The 14,231-nt window shown below is 36.6% G+C and overlaps 1 protein-coding gene across 3 annotated transcripts in view; it reads left to right on the top strand.

The window, feature by feature from the left end:
* LOC139720591 (prolyl 4-hydroxylase subunit alpha-1-like) overlaps positions 1-13,558 on the top strand; it is a 41,998-nt gene extending 28,440 nt beyond the window's left edge. The window contains exons 11-14 of one of the 3 annotated variants that reach the window (XM_071631942.1): positions 7,252-7,317; positions 9,158-9,226; positions 10,129-10,225; positions 11,640-13,558. In XM_071631942.1, coding sequence (XP_071488043.1) covers positions 7,252-7,317; positions 9,158-9,226; positions 10,129-10,225; positions 11,640-11,710 — 303 coding nt within the window. In that variant the 3' untranslated portion in view covers positions 11,711-13,558. Of the gene's footprint in view, positions 1-6,460; positions 6,527-7,251; positions 7,318-9,157; positions 9,227-10,128; positions 10,226-11,639 lie in introns of all 3 variants that reach the window. The other 2 variants (XM_071631943.1, XM_071631944.1) reach the window with 2 other exon arrangements.
* The last annotated feature ends 673 nt before the right edge of the window (positions 13,559-14,231 follow it).

Raw genomic sequence — 14,231 nt, 5'->3', positions numbered from 1 at the left:
TACACCCCAGTATACTATCATATAATATCAAATCAACTTTTTTGACTGTTAAAATGCTCTTGTGTACTACTCAGCAGACTTAGATTGACTGTGTGTAGGGCAGAATGTTTTCAGAAAGTGTACATAGAATAAACTGTCAGACAGGGGCTTCCAGGATTAAACTCAAATTTTGGTCATGAACGATTGTTCTAGCTGCTGATTTGCGTATGTTAGTCTAAAATAAATTTAGAGAGTTTAAAGTATTATGGTAGTTGAGAGAGGTGTATAAGGTTTTGCAATGTTATTTCTTGTTCCTTGAAAAAAGCAAGTTGTTATTGAAACCATCACGCAGCTCCTTTACCTTTTCTTTTTTTTATTCTCTGTTTGTAATGTTCTGATGCATCATATATGGTATTCTGTCTTAGATAGTTGATAGAACAAAGAACTCCTCTGGTTCAGGGATCAAAAATAGATGTGGGAGGAAGTCACAATGTTTCAATCAGCACAACTCGTAAAACTTTCCAGTCACTTGCCTGACTGATGCGCCTTTGTTTACCCAGATACCTTCACAAAGCGTCACAGCAGCATGCTTGAGTACAAAAGAAGAATTAGAAAAAGTACAAAGAGTGGAGAGGAAGTGGCCCGAAATAGGAAATTGCCGAGACTGTGTCACTGCATGTCTACCTCGTTATCAAAACGGAACAAAATAAAACATAGCATTTCTAAACCTTAAAGCAAGATCTGGTTGCCACTCTTCATTGATAATCAGAGATTTTGTCCTTACGGTATGTCTACCTGATTAGAAAAACAAAACAAAACAAAACAAAGCAAAATAGAACGGCAAAATAGAAACAGTGACTGCCCCCAGTTCATGCACAATCAGAGATTTTGTTGTTACAGTGTGTCTACCTGATTATCAAAACATAACAAAACAAAAGAAAGACTGCAAAAAATAAGCTCTGACTACCACAACCTCATGCACAGTGAGAGATTCTATCTACATGTTGTGCACATCTGATCTGATTGCTAATCTTCCTGCTTGTGCTCAAGGATAGTCATTATAGATTAGATTAGATGAATTACAAATTAAAGAATAATAATAATAAAAAAAAAAATCAAGAGACACTCATAGCCCGAGGAGAAATTCACTTCATGTGAAGGTGTGGAGGATAAAAGCGATGGACAATGATTGGTTTAGTAAAATTAGGCAAGTACTCAGAAAGTTGTGCCCTCTTTTTTCAAATATATTTCATGTGAATACTTGCACAGTCTAGATACATTCATTTGATAAGTGAATATTCTCACTTTTTATGCCTCCGCCACAAAGTGGCGCCAGAGGCATTATGTTTTCGGGTTGTCCGTCCGTCCATACGTCCGTCCGCATTCGTTTACGTGATAACTTGAGTAATATTGACTGGAATTTTACCAAACTTGGTGGAAGTATAAAGTATGATGAGGCAATTACTTGATTAGATTTTGGGTGAAATCGGCTAAAGGCCAGAGGTCAAAGTTCAAGGTCAAATCATGAAATTATATCCGTTAACACGATAACTCAAGACTGGGTGAAGCAAATTTCACCAAACTTTGTCAGAGGATGATGTATGATGGGACAATTGCTTGATTAGTTTTTGATTGAAATCGGACAGAGGTCAAAGGTCAAAGAGCAAGATCAAATCATAAAATTTTTCTGTTTATGTGATTACTCAAAACTGGATGAAGCAACTTTCACCAAACTTGGTCCAAGGATGACATATGATGGGGCAATTAGTTGAGTAGTTTTTGAGTGAAATTGGCAAGAGGTCAAAGGTCAAAAGTCCAGGTCAAATGCTAAAAATGTTGCTTCCCCCCCCCCCCATATCTATGCAATGCCCAAAGGTATTTTCTTGAAACTTAGTGTAGACATGTACTACTGTGTAAAGATTCTCCGGAGAGTTTCATGTCTTAAGGTCAAAGGTCAAAAGGTCAAAGGTCAGGTGAAAATGTTACAATTTCACTTTTCTCGCAAATGGTTCAATGTATCTTCATGGATCTTGGTACATACGCATGTACTGACTGGCAGGGATTATCGAGGAAATTTGGGGGTCATGGATCAATAGTCAGGGGTCAAAGGTCAAGGCAACTCCTCAAAATTTCACTATTTTCCTCATATACTATTTGCACTGCTTGCAGGATTATTTTTAAAACTTTGTATGCATGTAATACCTAATGGAGATTCTCTGGGAAATTTCCTGCCAGAAGGTCGAGGGTTAAAGGTTAAAGGCCAGGCTAAAATGAAAAAAAAAAAAAATTGTAGTGTAATTACCCTTTTTCTTCATACCTTGAAAATTACTCAGTGCATAAACTTATAAAAGGGTTGGTCAAAAGTCAAGTAAAAATCCTCAATTCACCAAATACATGTACCTGCACTCTTAGACAATTATACGTAGCAAATCTAGTTCAAGGAAAGTGAACATTCAAGACACTTCTGACAAACCTGTCATTTCAATATTTTGCCAGTTATGTGAAACTGTCATCACACATTGTGAAGACTATACACCTTTTGGGAGAATCATGCATTATGACGGAGGCATACCAGTCGCCATCGCGACATTTCTAGTTACATATTCATTTTTTTAAGATGTGGTTGAATTATTGCTAATGTGAGAGTCGCTGTTATATTAGCTAGTGTTGAAGACCAAAGGATTTTGCAGCCTCTGTATTTCTGGAGAGGATCTTATTTTGGTCTATTTTCTTTACCAGAAAAAAAAACCCAGAAAAAAACAAAACAGAGGGAATCAATGCTTTTAGGATGAATGACAAAATTATATGAGCAAGACTGCCATTTAGTTCAAAATGTCACTGATCTGTTGCTCTGATTTCTTCACTTTAATGCAAAACATTTCTTCCTATTTTTTTCTCTGAAGTTTTTGACTATTTTTACATGGATTGTATATTACATCAAAGTTGCTTCAAATGTTAGCAAAAGTAGAAACTAATGAACCTATACATAGAATTCATGTCCTGTCCAAATCCCAACTGTCTTACTCCAAAAATGAAGCCACCACGGCATGTCAAAGGAAATGCTATCCCATTCGCCACAGTGCTTTGGCCGCCATGTTTTTTGACTCTCCTGAACATTTGACATTTTGTAGATACGAGGTCTTGTCGCCCCAGCGACGAAATATAGAAAGCAGGATTAACTTTAAGAAAGCCCTTATTTTGTGTGTTCTGTTTTACAAGTGACAAACAGTTGTTTTGAGGGAGGGGCATTGGAGGAATATTTTTTTCCCTCATAATTTTGTGGCAATTTTCATTTTATATCCTAAATCCCCCTTTTCAGCCTTATGAAAGGATAGACTACAAGTATAGCGAGCATAGTCACAAAAAGAATGTTATGTCAAAATTAACTCAGCTCATGTCATGCTGATGAAATTCAGTTTATACAATGAAGGAAATGAAAGAAATAGATGTACATGTACTACAATTATAAGTTGAAATCATGAAGGCTATAGATAAAGATCACTTCAACCAAGGATTGGTTGGCACAGAAGTGATCTATGTCTGTAGGCCCCATCTAGAATCCTTGTCACCTTGACTAACCTGACATATTACACCATGGTGCTTACAGTACCACTTCTGTCACTTTCGAGACTGTGTAACACACAACATGGCTGTACTAATCAATATCTCTTGTCCATATTTCTCTTTTACTGTTCAGTGTTCTTAATGATGGCTGTACCACTGTATTGCTCCCTCCATAAGATTTCATTTTTGTGTATCATTGTGATTGACTGGCTTGGGCAGGCACACACATGCACACACACACACATGCACACACACACACACACGCACACATTGATGAAAGGCGAAAGGTCCTTTGGAAAGTGACTGTAATTGCGAAGGCATTAATTTGTTACTGCTGACTCAGAGAAGCCTGCCGATCCTGATGCCCGAAAAACATTTAATTGCCACGTTGCATCATGAGTACGAGGAATTAATCAAATTCTTAGGTGGCCTGGACAGATCTCTTTGTAATTTCAGTGTGAGAGAGATGCCATTAATTAGCTTCTAAATCCAAATTTGGGAGCCTCAGCCCTAAGGATACCTAAAGACAGCTAATACGGTTTCAGATGTGGAATAAAATGGGAATTTCTAGGACCCTAGATGTGGATTATAAAGCAAATAATCAACTTTTAGTTTCAGGCAATGAGACAAACTATCACTTCCTCGGCGATCTGAATGTATACGCTATCTTTCCTCAGCTGCGCTTCGGAAAGATAGCTACATCCAGATTGCCTCGGAAGTGATAGTTTGTCCCATCACCTTCACCAATGTTGATTATTTGCTTACTATCAGTATTTTGTTAGAGTCATAAATTTAAACTTCTGAAGTGTGTTACTGCAGGTAATTCAAGTGAGATCTAATCTCATTGGAAATAATGATGTGTGAAGTAAAGTAGTGATACTGATCCAATTCTCCTCTTTTTTTTTTAAACATGAACCAATGTCTTAAACTCCATCTTGATTTCAAGTTGCATTCTGTCAATATATAACATTAGTGGCCTCAGGATTTCTTTTTTGAGAAAAAAAAAATCAGCGCAGTAATTTATTGATAACAAAATGTTCTCCTAAAAAAAAGAAGATAAAATTGCTCAGGAAATAACTGATTACAAAGATGCCACTAGAAACATGGAACATGGGCAGTTTTGGCACAATGTTGTCTTCATTTTGTGTAGTCTTACCTCCAACAGTGGTTCCAGCCAACATTTTGATCCCCATACTAACTCATTCTGCCAACTGTCATCTCATTCAGTTGTGCATGCTATTTGTGTAGAAATCCTTGTATAAAGAAAAAAAGAAGAAAAAAAAGTATTTCCTTTTTATATTTGTATATCACTAGGATCCTTTGCACAACCAAGATTCTTGCATGCTGCATTTCCTTTTACCATGTTAGTGGTAAACTGATATGCCAACTGCATTTTTTTTTTCTTTTTGTAAATCCCAAATTTTCTCATTTAAAGACATATATTCAGATTTCTGCAATGTCTTGGACTTCACGAAAAATTAGAGCTGAAAGTTATAAAGTCATATTTAAGGTCATTCTCAACACAAAGTAACCCTGACATGTCTACTCAGATATCTTTCCTTACTATAGAGTGTGTTCATCTTTTTGGCTGCTGGCAGAGTACAAGTCTGCTCCTAAATTTGTCTTCCAAAATTATCTTTAACATGGTCTTCTTTCCTTCTGTCTGTTATCACATGCTTTTCTGTCACGTAACATTTTATTTCTGCCCTCTTTCCCCACTCCTACTAAAATGGCCTGATTTTACCCAGTCGGATGAGAAAGACAATTTCGAATCCCTCGGCACTGGAAATAGAATCGCCACCATGCTGTTCTATGTGAGTCGGTCGAAGAACATCCACACCTCACTACGATTGAATAATTTTTTTTTTTCCATGGCCACCATCTATCTTTCTGCCCTCTTCCTTTCATTTTATCCATCTGTCTGTTTTCGTTCATTCATCTGTTTTCCTTCCAGAGACCTGTGTGTGCAAATGCGTCATTTGTTTCTAAAAGTCAGAGCAGTGGCAGATTCTTGGCTGGCAGCGCAGTGAAGCAAATGATTCAATTTCTTTCACCAATTCATTATTTTCGTACTTCAAAGGCAAAGAGAACGCCTACTGCTGAAAACTTCTGTAGTGCATGTTGCAAGTTCAAGCTTTGAAGTCACAGAGCTGAAACAGAACTAGTACATTTTTTCCCCCAGTATCAACTTGTTTACAGATGTTGCAAATTGGAATACCTCTGCAGTGTCGGATTTCACTCTGCACCAATAGAGTGCCAAAGAGTTATGTCCCGGCCATTCATCACCATGGAAACTGGTTCTAAACAACCTCACATTTATTGTTGCTAACCATGTTTGCACCTGGTTGCCACCAGGTGTTATAACAAAAGACTGTGACATCATCACTTTGGTACTCTATTGTGCCTGATTTTCACCTGTTTGTTTTTTCAAACCTTTTACTGTGGCATACACCTTACAATGGCTTTGAAATGTACAATGTTTTGGTAAAGCTACCAACATGTGGAATTAATTGATTATAGTGAAACAGGTGTGACTCCATCTGTAGAGAAGGCAGTAATGTGAAACTGCCAGCTGTATGCCACCTGTGAGCACAATGATGTGAATTGAAAGGGTGAATTTTGCAGATAATCATACTTTTCCTCTGCTCTGAGTCACAGTATCCCTCACCTGTTTATTTGGAGTGCATCAAAATTAGCTCGAGCTGCCTTGAGGATTATTGATTTCGCACATTTTGAGATTCTCTTCTCACTGCCAATTTGCTTCAGTGCCTTGCCAAACAAGAATCTGTCTAGGACCACACATTAGTGTAATGCAAGCTTAAATCCCTCCTTCCCTACTCTCTCCCTATTGGCCTGACATCCAATTTCCCTCTTTTTCCCTTTAAAAAAACCAAAAACTTCTGCGACATCTCCTCAGAAAGAAGAAACGAGGGCTTTTGAATCATTGGGGACAGGAAATAGAATTGCAACCGCCCTCTTTTATGTGAGTACCTTCATATAGATCCGCTACGGAGCTACCTTTCATGCAGACTTGTGAACACCTCGATCTTTGTTACGCAAGAATGGCACAGCACAGCAAAATGATCCACACTTTTCATCATCAAATATTTCTTTGGAATGCAAAACCAAGACCCCATTTTAAAGCTACACTAGCAAAGGACCAGTTGGATAGGCACCATTCAACATTCAATATCCAATAGGAAGTTTCATTTCATCAAAAGTAGCTGCAAACATCATAATCTCACCATGATAATGAACCTTACTGTGAAAGAAAATGGGGCTGCAATCATACTCAACTCGTACCATCCACTTGTATCCTGGAACCACCAAGTAGAATGATTATATCCTGGCAATATCCAAACCTCCCCGCTTGTGCTTGTAGTCTGCTCCAGTACAAGGTGAGACCTTTTACAAACTGAAGCAAAGTTCCCGCTCTCATTCAGAAGGCTTCTCACATTTGATGAAATTCACAGTAGAAAATTCGTCTGCATGAAGCTTCAAAGCCTTCCCAAATGCTGAACATTGTGCTGCTGCGTGCCAGATTTTGTGTCGACAGAGCCTCCCTTATATTGGAGGAAAAACACACACACACACAAAAAGCACACCCTGTGCATGTGTGCGTCAATATTAAAGGCATAGTTTTATTTTTATGCATGTGACTTTCATATTCTTTGTTTGATGCTTCCCATGGAACTGTTCTGACCAAAGAAAGAAGAATCAAATGCTTTCAAATCTTTGGGAACTGGCAATAGAATTGCTACAATGCTGTTTTATGTAAGTATGGGAATAAAGGTCATAAAAGTGCCAAAAAGATACAACAACAACAACAGCACAACAACAACAACAAAAAACAGACAAAAATGAAAAGAGGACTGGACATAGATAGCGATATTTATATTGATTTAAAGCCAGATGTGCCGTTGATATATTCTTTGCCCTCTGAATATGAAGCATTTCCTACCTTGTGTGATTTGGATCATATGGTGGAAAGAAAATTATCAGATTATTCCAGGAGAATGCAATGATTAAACATTCTTTCTTATTTTGGTGTTATGCAGTGCCTAGGTGCATGTTTAGAACAACTGCTGTAGAGCAAACTTGTTGGAGAACAGATCACTCGAGCATAGTGCCAGAATTTCAAAGAATTTATGGGATATTAATATAATTTTTAACTGGATATTTGTTCTACACATAATACCTTTTTACCAAACTATTTTTCAAGAACATTGACAACATGCATTATTTACACATGTTTTCATTGAGCACATTGTTAAATTCCTCTCAGAAACTTTGTTAAAAGTAAAGTATACATCTACATAGTGTTAAACCGTGAGGATAATTTAAAACAGTTGTATGCCCTGGGTTCAGCTGAGTACAGTAGCAAAACTTTACGAGAAACGTTTTTGTATCACTTTATCAGACTTTTTATTAAATGAATTCTTGGATACGAAGTATAATGTTATGATTTGGATAATCAGTGGTGCTTTTCAGTGGTATGGAAATGTCAAAATCCATAGCTCTCAAACTGGTGTTATCAAATGATCTTATGACATGGAGAAGTCTAATAGATGTGTCATAGTTCTCATTAAAAGATTGATTTCTGTCAAGTCACTTTGAAACACAATGTCACATGACAATGGCAGTGGTCCCTTGTGCCTCATTATTATGAATTTACTTGAGTGCCAGTGATAACTGAAAGGTGTATGTTGTTACATAATATTTTAATATTCTAATAGTGTAGTATTTAGTATTTCAGAATTATTATGAAGAGCCATGTCAGAGCTCTTGCCTATTAAGTATTGTGCTGTTTAGTCTAGTGGTCACAACTCTTTGGTGGCAGAGTGTTTAATCTGTGGGAATCAAAAATGTTTTATACCAGAGGAAATAGGTTAAAAAATAAAATATGTGAGTTAGAAGGATCAGTGAAAGATAAAATTAAAGGGGGCTGTTAGCATTCCTATTGTCATAATGTTTATGTATAGTGATTCAAACACTCTGCAGAAACGGATGTACAGAGTTGACTCAACTTTAAAGGGAGATACAGTGTGTACTTCTTACTTTGTCGTGCTTGCAACCTTTACATATCGTATAAGTTTTTGTACACCAATATGTACATGTACACTTAAGTAAATAGAGAGAGCCTCGATGAAGAACCGCATTAGCAAGTTCCACCGATAGATTATGAGTTCACTAAATTCTGGAGGATATACATTGTATGAGCGATTTAAAAGATATGTTGTCCTTTTCGTAATTAACCAAAGTTTTTTTATTAGAATATACAAGTACATGCTGTGATTGTTTTTAAAGATGTTCAAATTCTCTGAATGTAAGTATGATTATGCTAGATATTGAGATTCATTATTAATATTTAAAGAGCCAAGCATTTCATGGAATGGCTGTCTTGCTATTCTGCTGGACATCATATTGAATTTACCAATAAGTTTTTGACAAGAGTTAAAACTATTAAAATGTATAGTACGCAAGTACCATATCTTTAGCCATAAGGGGGTAATATGGCTATTAATGATCATCACCACTGCTTCACAGTATGCCTCCTCTGTAGCTAGCATGATGATTCTATCATCCGTTGTGCTCTGTTCTTACTTCCTATCAGTTGAGCGACGTTGAAGCCGGTGGAGCGACTGTTTTCACCAGAGTTGGAGCGAGAGTTAGACCAGAGAAGGTGTGTATTGACTCCATGCTTTGCCAAGTTTAGACTGTGACTATCTTCCAGCCATTATCATCCCATTTCTTAATATGCCCTGCTGTATTGCAATGTACTATCATGGGCAGATCCAGGAATTCTGTAAAGAAGGGGCGGCTTTACAAAATTAGAGGGGGGGGGGGGGGGCGCACACACCCCTCCCTCATTTTTTTTTTTTTTAATTTGTTTTGTTTTGACCAAAAAAAAATAAAGGGGGGGGGGGGGGGCGCGCGCCCAGTGCGCTCCTCCCTGGATTTGCCACTCTACTATTAAAGGTCACCCAGGAATGACTACGATTAGTAATTGTGTGTGCTTCTGTTCCATGAGAAATTCAGTATTCATCACTTTTTTCTTTTTTTCTTTTTCTTTTTTTTTTTTTTTTTGGGGGGGGGGGGGGGTTGCCACCTAATACTGAATCAATGTGGCAAGGGCACTAGTTAATGTAGATACCGATTGGGGAATTTTCCTTTTTGTTTACCATTTCTTCTATCATATTTTAAAGCCAGTACCGTTATCAGCAGGTGTTGTTAGATAGTGGATATAATCACTTATGTTGGTGTACCTTATTTTCTTATATTATGATCAATATGCTTCTTGAATGTGACAGTATTTCGGTGTATTCAAATGAGACAGGGCTAATGGTGAAGTTTCTAAACAATATGATTGAAAGTAAATTGGCAAGATGGCTGTCACAAGGGCAGTAAGGTCTTTTCCTGGAATATTATGGTGTATTTAGAATAGAACCTATTAGAATTCTAATTGCTATATGTTTTGTGGAAGAATTCCAATATTTTTTTTTTTTTTAATGGATTCCTGAGTATATCTCAGAATAAGATGTTGTATACTGGTAACCGTTTACATGCTCTTATCTCTTGTGTTAGGGCACTGCCGTGTTCTGGTACAACCTCTTCAAGAATGGCGAGGGAAACTATGACACCAGGCATGCAGCTTGCCCGGTGCTTGCAGGATCAAAATGGGGTAAGGTAGACTGCGATTTATCCCCTATTAATAGGTCCAAAATTTCCTTGGACATCCATCATTACTTTGAAGTGTCTGATTCTGAAGGTGCTCCCTGAAACGTTTAAAGGAAACTTCAGACCACTAAATTGTTTGTCTGCAAAGAAAAATTAAAATTTTGTAAGCCCAACTGTGAAAATTTGATCAGAATCAGGAAAAAGATGAGGAAAGTTATGAAATTGTGAAGTTTTGCTAAATTATGCGAAAAGAGTATGCAAAGAGTTGGTGAATGTGCAAATGTGTGATCACAATCACTATTTTCCATCGATCATGTACAAAAACTGATGAAAGAAATTCTGCTCTAAAAAAGGCAATAAAACAATGTTATTCCTGGCTAAATAACTTTACAATGAATATGATCAGTCAGATATAGTATGATTTGAGACTGGGGTATGATAATGTTTGAACAAACAATCTGAAAATCAGAATTTGTGATCAATCTGTATGGAAAGTTGTCAGCCGAAGACGTCATTAACTCCCTCATTTGCATGCCCATATTGGCTGTTCATGAAATCGTATGTGAAAATTAGCAAAACTTTCCAATTTCATTTTGTAATACATGTACATGTTCTATTTGATTTCTATCTGATTTTGATCCATTTTTCATTGTTTTGCTTATTAAAAAAAAAAAAAAAATATATATATATATATATCTTTCTTATCAGAGCAATTTTTATTGGTCAGGAATTCCCATCTAACAAGTTTTTCTTTTGTCCTAGCAAAAGAATAATAATTTCCAAAATTATTTGGGAATTACTATCACCTCTTTTGATGCACATATTACACAAGTGTCTCCCAGATAGGTCTCTCGAACCACCCTGATTTTCATGTATGAATGTGGGCAAACCTAGTGCCACCAACTTTATCTGGTATTCTGTTCTTTTTATAGTTCCTCATTGAATCAGGGAATGTTTATCCTTTCCATGTTATGACAGTGGAATATTTTAGTAGCAGTTTGATTCTGTTTATCTACTCTCCAGCAGCTTTTACTAAATCAGAGAAACAAAAGTCCAGAAATGTGATACTGACTTCAAATATCTTGGTGACATGAGCTTGTATGTCAAACAAGGAATTGATATACAGGAAGTTGGCATTTGTGGAAGTTATTCTTTAAAGGGATTGTATAGTTCTGGTTGAGACCTAACTTCAGGTTTCTAACATATTTTTTTGTTGAGATAATGAGAAACCTCATATGAAATGTGAAAGATCATTATTAAGTTAGAAAGCTTTTTCATTAAGATGTATATGCAATAGTACAAACAGACAGGAATCCATTGCAAAGAAATTAGATGATCAAGTTAGAGGTGAAGAATTTACTCTGCAAGTGATAATCTAACACAGGTGGTTCTCACTGTTCCTTCTTTCCTTCACTCAGTTGCCAACATATGGATTCACGAGCTCGGTCAGGAATTCAAGCGACCCTGCGGATTAAATCCCGATGAGTAGCATCTTGCTTTGTGTGTGTCCACATGTAGATGAATTTGTCGTCAGTGCCAATGTGCTTGCTTCCACAAGATTCTGCCCAATCTAGTCACCTGTACAGATGCATGCATGTATTACACCAATCAGTGCAGGTCCCCAACAATCACCGGACTGTGAACCTTTTGTACCATTTTGAAATATTTTTATACTGTTTGGTCTTCATATTTCATTCAACATCATTGTGTATTGCTGTTTTACATTCATTTTGAATATGTTCATTAGCCTTGTAGCACCCCTATGCCTTCATATGTATGAAGCTATAATTTCACCAGCTTTTTAGGTATCCTGTAGGATTCATGACATCAATACCTTGCAAATTTGTCCCTCGTGACCAGCAAAATAAGCAAATGAAGTTATGTGTAAAGATAAGAGATGTTGTGGTGCTGATTTGATGAAAAAAAAGGACAGAATATTCATGTTTGTTAAAATCACCAGATAGGTTGTGTTGTAACATTTACCTTATTTACTGAAAAGATTGTGTTGTCTGAAATGTAGAAGAAACAATTATTTTACCTCCTAGGTTGTGTGGCTGGAAATTACTTCCATCCAGTAACTGCTGTTGGGATACTCAAAAGTATTCAAGTTATAGACGTACGCAAAAAGTAAGATTCTTCTATGCAGGTTAGATTCCTATCACTCTTTGTTGATTATACATATATACATAGGAGGTATACATTAGATTTGAATTATATTGCTTGTGTGGTTTGATATCAAACTTAATCATGTTTCTCTGATTAGATATCATTGTGATAGCCAATGCGATCCGAACTACCATCATGTAGATTTATTGTCCAGTATTTCATATATGCATACCTGCTGTGAATAGACTTGCTCATATAAAAGGAGGGACAGGATTATTGATAGTACTAATGAACAGGATCTAACAAGTCTTTCCATGGGAATTTATTCGTAGTGGAGAAGATATTACACCAAAAGATGAAAGTTAAGTAGCTCAAGATGTTTGATTGATTGTGTAGGCTAGTAGTTAGAGGTACATTGTACATCAGTGTCAAGATCAGTGTTAGAATTGATAGTTTTGATTTAACAGGAAGGTATTATCCCCCCCCCCCCCCCGATAAATTATTTCACCAAATCATAGTGAAAATAAACTACAATTTAGCTTCTCTTGTGCCTGTACACTGAAAAAGTAGGGTTTTCTCAATAGAACTGAATTTTTATTTGTGCATGACATTACTATTGTTTTTACTTACCTCCTCTTACTTTTGCTTTTTTTCTCTCCTTTTCTTCATATAAAAAAAGAATAGTACTCCTCAAAATTTTGAACCTGAACCTGACATTTTTGCTCCCACTATGTCAATATTTCCTCTTTCAATCATGTCAACTGCCCTTGAATTTGTCACATCTAAGTTCATATTTATTCTACAAAACAAATATTTATACAAATTGTCAATTTCTTGCCATGTGAACATGATGAGAGAGAAGGTACATGTACAAAATATGAGATTTCCATCCTTAACAACTGTCTAGGTTACCAGAGTATGAATGGAATGCTGTTCGACGTGCAGTTTGCCCAGGAGACGGTGACTAGTCCAGCGTTGCCTCATAAATGGAATCTTGATTATGACAGGAAAATCTGGCTGAGATAAATGATGTGAGAGGCAGTTTGAGATCAATGCAGGTTTTGAGCACAAATATTGTTAAAGGAGTGATAATTACAGTGTTCAAAGAGTGGTTAAAGGGATTATACAGTATTGGTGGAGATGAAAATTGGGCTTTAACTTTTTTGCAAGATACCGAGAAAACACTTATGAAATAGTACAGAGCATATCATTCTACGAGGAATTCAAAGTTTGTTTGATGAAAATCGGGCTTGGAATAGCTGAAACATCCAAAAACAAAGCAAAACAAAACGATCGTAATAAAATGTGGGTCCCACACTTTTTTAGGATCACTCTGTTTTGGATATCTCAGCCATTTCAAAATCAATTTTCTTCAAATAAACATTGAAATCCTCATGGAATTACATGCTCCTTCATATTTCATAAGAGGTTTCTCACTATCTCACCAAAAAATGATAAAAATCTGAAGGTAAGTCTCAACCAAAACTATACGATCCCTTTAAACTGTGTTCTTTTCGTACATGTTGTAGCATGTACCATGTGACACACAGCCCCAATCCGTGGAAGGATTGTCATAATGTGTTGCTGTCGAGCGAACAAATTCTGGTGGTGCAGTAATGTTCCCCCATCTCTTTCACACATATTTCTTTGTAAATTCTCATTGTCATTAGTAGGGCCTAGATGCTCCAAGACTCAGTGTGTACACAATAACTGCCATACATGAAAGTAGTACTTCAGTATGAATTTACACATAACCAAATTGTTTAATGTTTCTCATTCTCATATGGAAATGACGTAAATGCTTTATGCTATGCAAACCAAAACCTAATAACGGGACTGCTCTTCTCTTTTAAGAGCCTTGTTTGACCTTGTGATAAATGTTGACACACCAGAATAAAGCTTTA

Source organism: Diadema antillarum, unplaced genomic scaffold (assembly GCF_040938485.1).
Source record: "Diadema antillarum isolate AM-2024a unplaced genomic scaffold, OU_Dant_1.0 scf00000129, whole genome shotgun sequence".
Lineage (NCBI taxonomy): Eukaryota > Metazoa > Echinodermata > Echinoidea > Diadematoida > Diadematidae > Diadema > Diadema antillarum.
Note: the sequence above shows the minus strand (reverse complement) of the source record. Positions and strands in the feature narration are given on the sequence as shown.